Raw genomic sequence first — 9,535 nt, forward strand, 5'->3', positions numbered from 1 at the left:
CTGGAAAGAACCTCAAGGGTTTAAATTCGTTGTCATGAGTAACTTGAGATTTGTAAAAATCGTTATTTCCTCTTTATGGTCTGCAAGTTGTCTGTTACTTCAGTGGTTATGGAGCCTAGAATGGGCCCAGATGAAGAAGAAACAGTGTATCCTGACAGAAGTAAGTGAATATCTTAGAGAATGATATGCAAGTGGTCACTGTTTCTTCACCAAAGTGAAAATCATATTAAAGATAGAGTATAAGCACTTAAAAATCCTTCCTATTTTATTTCAGAATTCTAAGATGGTTATTATATTCACTCATTCACTTTTTACCATTTATCAGTCAGTAGTCAGTAAAAATCTTTTGAACACCTACTCTTTCCCGGGCACTATTTTAGAAGCTATTAATGCAAAGGCATTTAGATGTACTATTTTCATTTGTAAAGCGTACAGACTAGAAAGCCCCATACAAACAGGAAACTAAAAATGTTATCAATATTTACTTATCACATTTTAAATGCTTGATAAGAGATCACAAGGTTTTCTGAAAAATGCAACTTCCATCGAATAATTTTAATAAGACACCGGCAACAGGATCAGGCATATGATGGGTGCTTTCTGAATTTCAATAGAACAATTCATATTTAGTCTTCTTAGAGTGATGCGCATTTCGAACGCATGCTGTATATCGTCTGATTTTTATGGCAAATATATCAGGCTTGTTCCTCGCCCCCGAATGGAAGCTTTGCATTCAGTTTTGTCCCCAGTGTTCAGAGTAAAATGGAGCATTGGGGCCAGAATCCTGGGCTTTCCAACTGTTGGATTTGCTTCACCCCAGGACCAGCAGCCACACCGCCCAACCAATACGAGGGACGAATCAAAACACAAACACAAAGGGTGGACTCAATGCACGTGATGGTTACTCAGTATGATCACCTGCCTGTGTCCCTAGGCTAACCCCACATCTTCACCCTGGGGTGCAGTTGTTGTGTGGAGTCTTGAGTAATTGGTCTTCCCGTCCCCGGGGAATCAGAACTTTACCTGGGAATTCCTGGGTGCACGTGCGGGAACTGGAGCCATAAACCAGCTTAGTTCAGTGTGCGGGTCTACAGGGACTTCAGACACTTGTAACACTCTTCAAAAGACCTCCTGCGGAACCTTAGAAGTGGGTCTCAGCAGACCTCTGTGCACAGGTAGGTTCAACCCAACGATTTACGAAGTGCTCATTCTGGGTGTGATGACCGAAGTACTTGGGGAGGTTTACCAATTCAAATCAGACTCAGGACTGAAATGTCTGCTCTCTTCTCTTCCCCTGAGGACTCAAATCTCTGCCCCCTGATGGCCAGGTGGAAGGGACAGGGAAACGACTCAAACAAAGGTATCCAGGCCCCCTACTGATAAATTCAAAAGTGTGAGCACTTCTACAGAATAAACCAATAGACATTGCAAGGAGTCCATTTCAACTTAGGATGAGGAGGCATTCTTTCTGCCTCAGAGCTGGCAGAAGAGATGTTTTAGAAGGCATTTACACCAGATAGGAAGCTTCCTAAGTGTCTTTGAAATGGAAGATTTCTTCTCCAAGAAAGACCTACTAGATTGCCTAACATAAAACAAAACAAAAACAAACAAACAAACAAAAAACCTAGTTTCTCCTCTCCCTGTTTTCCCACATTGCCCAGGGTGATAAACCATATGATGGAAAGACGTGGACCCAACAGTCTGTACGTTGCTAGTGGATGCTGAGAATTCAGCAAAAGATGCAGTTTGCCCTTAACATAGCCCATGTATAAGTCACTTTCAGACAAATTGGGGAAGAATGGACTGTGCTCTTGAAATCATTTCGGAAGCTATTTAAAAACTAATATGCAATGTTATTTCTCAGCCACACTGTACCATCAAATGATTAACATTAAGTATATTTTCAAAGGGTTTTTTCGTTTGTTTTTTTACTGAGAATTCAATATTTTGGTAGAGCTATAAAATATTTCTTTTCAGAAACACACTTGAGAAACACGGCATGTACAAGTCAAAATATCTTTTATTTTGAGATATACTTACCAAAATAAAAAAACAACTTACCATTAGTAATACTTCATTAAAAATGAATTCAAAAGAGCTAAGAGTATATGCAAATATGTTATTTTCAAAAGATAATCGCATGAATTCATTGTAACCAGTCCACAATTACTGTTGTTGGTGCTTTTTTTTTTTGTTAAATTAAGAATACACTTATTGAATATATGATAACCCAGAGTGAAACATGCACTGAGTTGTTTTTGTTCAGGAAATGCTTTGCCTAAAGTGAGTGTTGCCACAGTGATTTTCATCATAAACTTACCTGTGCATTTCTTTTCAGACGCAGTGGTAGGACAAGAGACATGGGATGTTTAGTGCAACACAGTTGTATAAGCTCATCAAACGTATATTTGATTTATGGAATGAAGTATCTTTTTTTTTGTTAAAGATCTTATTTTTATGTAATCTCTATACCCAGCATGAGGTAGAATTCACAACCCTGACATCAAGGGTCCCATGCTCTACTGACTGAGCAAGACTGGTGTCCCTAAAGTATCTTTGACTAAACAAACACACACCACACTTTTAATAGAGAAGCAAGTTGTGAGAGAACCCAAGTTGTGAAACAACACAACTGATTTGTTTGTTAAATGTGTAGCTAGATATCACGTGCCCCAGTTGCTTGGATATGCAAAATTGCAATTCACTTGCTATTCCTATTTCTTTTAAGTTTATTTGTATTTCTTTGGAGAGAGAAATGGAGAGTCAGCGGGGGAGGGGCAGAGAGCGAGGGAGACAGAATCCCAAGCAGTCTCCCTGCTGTCAGCACCAAGCCCAAGCAGGTCTCGAACTCACTAAACATGAGATCTTGACCTGAGCCAAAACCAAGAGTTGGACACTTAACCGGCTGAGCTACTGAGGCATCCGTTGCTATTCCTATTTTAACTAAAAAACTCCTCAGTGAGGTAGAATGGATTACAGGGACACAAGCAGGAAATCACATTGGAAAATCATTCAAAATACGCTAATAACAATAACTGCTGGTACTATTTTTTTTTTTGCCTTCATTGTTATCAGGCTCTGTACTAACTTGCATACGTGTATTACCTCATGACATTCACACAACACAGGTATGAATACTTGGCAAAAACCACACAGCTAGAAATTGGTGGACTAACATCCAACCAATCAACCAAACAAACACGTAAAACAAAACCACAAAACCAAAGCGTTAATCAGTACTCAACACAGTCTCTTTGCGTGACTTGAGCTCATTGAGCCTCAACCGTCTCATCGGACATGGAAATAATTTCATCCATCTCCTAAGACACTCCTGCCGAATAATGAGATTATTATTTTGAAATGGCTAGCATAGCTCTGGGCCCATAGTACACTACATACTGAATAATGTTAGCATGCTTCTCCAATCATTTCTCTGTACAAGTAAAACAAAGTTATCAAACTTGAGCAAACCAAGCCTACAAATGATACTTTTTCCAAACATCAAAACAGGCTTTGAACAATGTAAAGGAAAGAGGTATGAGCTAGAAAACAAGAAAGGGCTGCCAGAAGACAATAATACAGAAGTGTCATCGCAGGTAGAGGTCGGAGTGATACAAAGGACTAGTTTATTTGGCAGAAGAAAGGAAATGTGATTAAACTTAAAAAATTCAGTTTCTGAATGACACGAAGAAAGAACACTACTGAGGTGTAGTCTGTCGGGGGACAGATGAAGCAGTGTGGTTAGATAGAAACTGATAAGGAAAAACCAACACAGTCAAAATATTTCCTGCAGAAATATTGAAATCCCAAAGATGATGACACATTATGAGCTGAAGAGAAAGCCAGTGGCAGGTAAGGAAAAAATAACTGTAAATCACTCTGGGTCATCAACTTCCTATAGGCAGTTATCTTTTATCATTGGAAACATACACATATACAGAGGCATATGCGTGTATATGTAAATATATATTTATGCAATGTTATAATTAATATTTTTAAATATGCCTATGAATATTAAGACATGTAATATAGTAGATTAATGTACATTCATCTAATATAAATTATATACAACACAGAACTGAAAACTTAATAGCTTGGTACAACAGTTCTAACAACTTGAAATTGGTCTTTAGAGAGTTTAACTATCTGAATTTTGTTAAAACATTAGGAGAAATAAAATTAAACTCTGACACCTTTCACTGTAAACAAAAAAGAAATTCAACTTAAATGAAACAGTTTACAATCTAGCATCTACCAGAAAAATCTATCTCATCATCTATTAATCTCCTTCCATTTTCTCCTTTAGAAGATGAAAGCCACTGAATACATGGCCCCAGAGAATCTCACCTCAGTGACTGAGTTCATTCTCACGGGAGTCTCAGGCCGCCCAGAGCTCCAGATTCCACTCTTCTTTGTTTTCCTGGTGATCTATGGGCTGACCGTGGCAGGGAACCTGGGCATCATCACCCTCACCAGTGTTGACTCTCAGCTTCAAACCCCCATGTACTTCTTCCTCAGGCACTTGGCTATCATCAATCTTGGTGATTCTACTGTCATTGCCCCGAAAATGCTGGTTAACTTCTTGGCTTCAAAGAAGACCATATCCTACTATGGATGTGCAACCCAACTGGGTGGGTTCTTAGTCTTTATTGTGGCTGAGATTTTCATGTTAGCTGTAATGGCCTATGACCGTTATGTGGCTATTTGCAATCCTCTGCTCTACATGGTTGTGGTATCTCCACAGATCTGTCTGCTGCTGGTATCCCTCACATACCTCTACAGTCTGACCACAGCACTGACTGTCACCTCCTGTGTATTCTCTGTGTCATACTGCTCTTCTAATGTAATCAACCATTTTTACTGTGATAATGTCCCCTTGTTGGCATTGTCCTGTTCCAATACCCATATTCCAGAAACAGTAGTGTTTACCTCTGCAGGGATCAATTTGCTTTTCTCTATGATTATTGTTCTAATATCCTACTTCAACATCATCTTTGCCATTTCGAGGATACGTTCCTCAGAGGGTCGACAAAAAGCCTTTTCCACCTGTGCCTCCCACATGATGGCTGTCACTGTGTTCTACGGGACCCTTCTCTTCATGTATTTGCAACCAAGGAGCAACCACTCATTGGATACTGATAAAATGGCCTCTATCTTCTACACCCTGGTGATACCCATGCTGAATCCCCTCATTTACAGCCTAAGGAACAAGGATGTGAAGGATGCATTGAAGAGTTTCCTAAATAAGCCATGTCAGTCTTTCAAATTCATGTAAATTTAAAATTACAGGTGTCTTCTTTTAAGGGTTTTTATTTGCTCCTGAAAAGCTAATCTCTGCTAAGTGCAGAGGCAATAAATAGTTAAAAATCCCATGGTTTTCCATGGGACAATCTTAAGCTTTTCTATTCCCAACCTCAAATACTGAGCTTTCCCTAATACAAAGATGTGTTAGTTAACACAAAAAAGTACACGTATTTAAGTAGTAAACAGTGATTTCAATATAAACATATTTTACAGTGTAACATAAGTTGGCTACTGGGTTTTTGTAATTTCTAATCAAAGAAGAGAAATTCTGAGAGCTGGAGAAGATGTGTGAGAACCATTTCTTAGAATATGGTAAAGAGTTGGGCCCTCTTCATTGCTATATGTATGCTTTGTTCAACAATTAAAGTTTTATTTTTACTTTTTGCAGTATTTTGTCTTTCCACTTCTGAAAATTTTTGAATCCATTTGTATCTTGCACTTATGTAAATTTATATCACAGGAAAAAAACCTTTAGGATAAAATAAAAACTAAACAAAAAAATGCTTAGATATACGTGGAAATAGGACATGTGGCAAAACAAAAGAAAATGTATGAAAGGCAATTCCATTTTTTTATCCCTCTCATTTGGTGCATGTACACGAAACAAAATGTTGGTATTTATCTTGGTATGATATAAAATTAATAAAATTAAGTTTCTGCATGTCATATTCTCTTAGCAAACACTTGTGTAGAATTACTCATCAGTGTTACAAAATCATAACAACAAATAGCATTTCTTTGAGAATTATTGTTTAGTGTTTGGGGGTAAAATGTTAGTAGACCACCAAAAAGAAAAAGAAGAAGAAAAAAAGAAAAAGTCACTGGTTTTTTTTGTTTTGTTTTTTTAATTTTTAAGGTTTATTTATTTTTGAGAGAGAGAGACAGAGAGACAGAGTGCGAGCTGGGGAGGGGCAGAAAGAGAGAGGGGGAAACACAAAATCTGAAGCAGCATGCAGGCTCTGAGCTGTCAGCACAGAGCCCCATGAGGGGCGCAAACTCACAAACCGTGAGATCATGACCTGAGCTGAAGTCGGACACGTAACCAACTGAGCCATCCAGGCATTCCCAAAAAATCATTGGCCTTAAGTGACACCAAGCCTCAAGGGCACCATGGCCAATAAAGAAAAATAATAAATAAATAAATAAATAAATAAATACACGTTAATAGTCATTCTGTGCCCTATCTCTGCCTTTGCATGCAAAATCTGCTAACAATGTCCTGAGGAAGCAGGGGCATGGGTTGTGAGGTAAGGCAATGCCTGGAAATAAAATAGATTGATGACATTTTCCAAGAAGTCAGAAATAAGCCAAATACAGGAACTGTGACACTCAGTTTCATAGGCTAATTCCTTACTTTTATTTTAAGTAAGAATAGCTAGCTGAAAACAGAAAAGTCACACCGGTTGGTAGATATTCCTCGTCTTTACAGACAAAATTGGCAAGAGCTTGACAGCATTAGGCTTTCAGACTTTAGGCTTTCTTCTTTATAAATATATAAAACTATATAATATACAGAATTGATTTTGTGTTTTCCTGTGCATGTGTGTATACGCGTGTGTGTTTTCCTATGGCCGGATTTGCTGCACCAAGCTACGTACGTACAATGGAGCAGTACCTTTCCCAGCAGAAAGCCATTCTCTTTGAGTCTAGTTAAGTGAACATAATTGGAACAGAAGGGCTAACCTCACACTTGCACTTCTACCAATCCTACGCATTTTATTGAGAAATCAAAGTCAAGAATGAAAACTGTAGCGTTTTCTACCCTTTGACTTGGTTTACATACATTTATTTTCTAAAAATAATTGTGCTGTCAGTGGTATTAGTTTCCCAGCGCTACGGTGACAAACCACCACTGACCCCTGGTTTGAAACAACACATTCACGCATACACAGGCACTCACATATCACTTGGACGCATTTATCAGGAATGGTGAGCCAACATAATCAACCAACCAGGCAGGCACATCAGCCCAGCACCGGTTTTTCACGGAGTAAGATCGGGAAAATAATTTATGTCAGCTTTGATCTCTAGCCGATCAAGGCTCACTCTGTGAGATGTTAAGTCACCTGTGCTTCCAGCCTCTCCCTACCTAACTGCTCTGGAGTCTCCATGGCCCCTGTGTCCAGAGACAATAAAATCCCCCTAGCGGTGAGGGGGGAGAGAAGATGCAAAACAGTCATAAGACAAGGTCTGACCACCTGTAAAATTAGGACAGACTTCAAATGACACCACAGGGCCCCGCATTCTGCACCTGCCGCAGAGGCAGTCGACTGACCTGACGCCATAGGTAGGGATGCTCTAGGCAGAGAGCATCTCAAGTGCGTAAATCTTGGGTGGCCCACCCTGAATCTTCTCAAGACCATGAAAATAAGAAAAACCATCAAACTCTCCCAAATTCAGCAGAGCAGGTGCCATTTCAGAGATTCAAACCCAAAAACTTCCTGAAGGACGATTTTCACAGCAGCTCATTTTCTTTTGAAGTACGCAGATCACACACTTTGATGTTTTACTTATGTCCGGAGACATATGTCTAGTGATAAATATTTTCTACTGTATCAAAAATCTAAGATGATTCTGAATTTTTTTTTAATTCAAAAGTTAAATTGAGGAATTCTAAGTCTTCTCGTGGGGAATTCTTGTCACTTACATCCTAGATAATTTTGGTTCGAGCTGTTAATACCATCTCCCCAGAAGTGCATAAACCTTCATCAAATGTCTACATAACGTACTTTTGTAACGTACTTTTGTAAACAACAGCCATTATCCAGGTTGGAGAAATTCTGCTGGCAAAACATCTTGGAACACAAACTCTTATCTCGTCTCACAAAATGATTTGGGGTTACCTAAAATGTAAATATTATCAAAAACCTACTTCTTAAAAACATTGAGCCACATAACCAATGTGAGCTATAGTTGACAGAAAAGGTAAGTAATGATTTTAGAAAACACTAATATTAATATTTTAAAAAACTGAAAGATTACTGAATGATAATGATTAGTTTTTATTTTTTATATTTTTTTAATGCTTGTTTATTTTTGTGAGAGAGAGAGAGAGAGACAGAGTGTGAGCAGGGGGAGGGGCAGAGAGAGAGAAACACAGAATCTGAAGCAGGATCCAGGCTCTGAGCTGTCAGCACAGAGCCCAACGTGGGGCTCAAACTCACAAACCACAAGGTCATGACCTGAGCCAAAGCTGGACGCTTAACCAGCTGAGCTACCACCTAGGCACCCCTAATGATAATGATTATTAACGTCAACATCGTTAATTTAAGACATGGACTCAGAAGATTAATATCAATTTAAAACCCTTATGAAATCTATAAGTAAAAACTTCCATATTGGGAGAATTTCCAAGCAAGTTTTTTTTTTACTTATATGGACGCTTAAAATATTGCCTTTAGATCAATGAATAGTCAATATGGATGCAAACACTTCCTTAATAGCTGCGGCATCTTCTCTTATATTGTAATCCCTTTTCTCTTTGTTGGCTTCCTCTCTCACAATTTCCAGGATTTTATCCTCATTTCATGCTCCACCAGAAGGAACTACAATCTCTGAGACAGAAAGGGCTGTGGGAAGCATTCAGGACAAGTGCAATGAGGACAAGTGCACAGTGGTGGAGAGATTGGCTGCAGACGGGGAGATGCTCTGTTACCACAGGTGAGTCAGGCTACAACTCGGCCACTTCTCCACTCCTAACTGCCAGGAGGCTGAGATCCTGCCAGCCGGGTGCCCAGGAGGAAAAGCAAGATTGGGAGGTCATCCCCCAACCTCTGCTTCAAGATATGTGTCAGGGTTTTGTCACCTCAATAACTACATCATCGGCATTATCACTGTTGTAGACATTCAAATAGTAAGATTAAATTAAAATTAACTTGTCTCTCTCTTGGTGACCATTTCTGAATTTCGTTGTTGGTATGGATTATATTTAGTGCACTTTTCTGTCTCAAATCTAGACTACTATTTGGATTTCTTTAAAAAAAAAAAAGGTGTTAAATCAAGGAAAAATAGGTTTAGTTCTAGAAAGTTAAATCTGTTTTAATTGTTGCAATCTTCATCATTCATACTTCATACACGTGGCCCATATTGATAAGACGGAGGTCCACAGTCTGAAGTGCAATGTATGATGGCAGAATGTATACAGTAAAAGAAATCTTGAAAAAGATCCATCCTGGTTTAAATAAATTAAACGTGTTCATGTACTCCCCAAAACAGGGCCCAGGAAGATATT

The 9,535-nt window shown here is 38.8% G+C and overlaps 1 protein-coding gene across 2 annotated transcripts; it reads left to right on the forward strand.

Annotated features, from left to right (window-relative positions):
• The first annotated feature begins 1,677 nt into the window (after nt 1-1,677).
• LOC131488835 (olfactory receptor 8J2-like) lies at nt 1,678-5,275 on the forward strand. Of its 2 annotated transcripts, XM_058690682.1 has the most exons (2): nt 1,678-1,687; nt 4,338-5,275. In XM_058690682.1, the coding sequence occupies exons 1-2, from the start codon at nt 1,678-1,680 to the stop codon at nt 5,273-5,275; spliced, it is 948 nt and encodes a 315-aa protein (XP_058546665.1). The 2 variants fall into 2 exon arrangements, with proteins under 2 accessions (XP_058546665.1, XP_058546664.1); XM_058690681.1 differs by lacking the exon at nt 1,678-1,687 and having other exon boundaries at nt 4,328-5,275.
• Nucleotides 5,276-9,535: the final 4,260 nt, after the last annotated feature.

Source organism: Neofelis nebulosa, chromosome 10, assembly GCF_028018385.1.
Source record: "Neofelis nebulosa isolate mNeoNeb1 chromosome 10, mNeoNeb1.pri, whole genome shotgun sequence".
Taxonomy (NCBI): domain Eukaryota; kingdom Metazoa; phylum Chordata; class Mammalia; order Carnivora; family Felidae; genus Neofelis; species Neofelis nebulosa.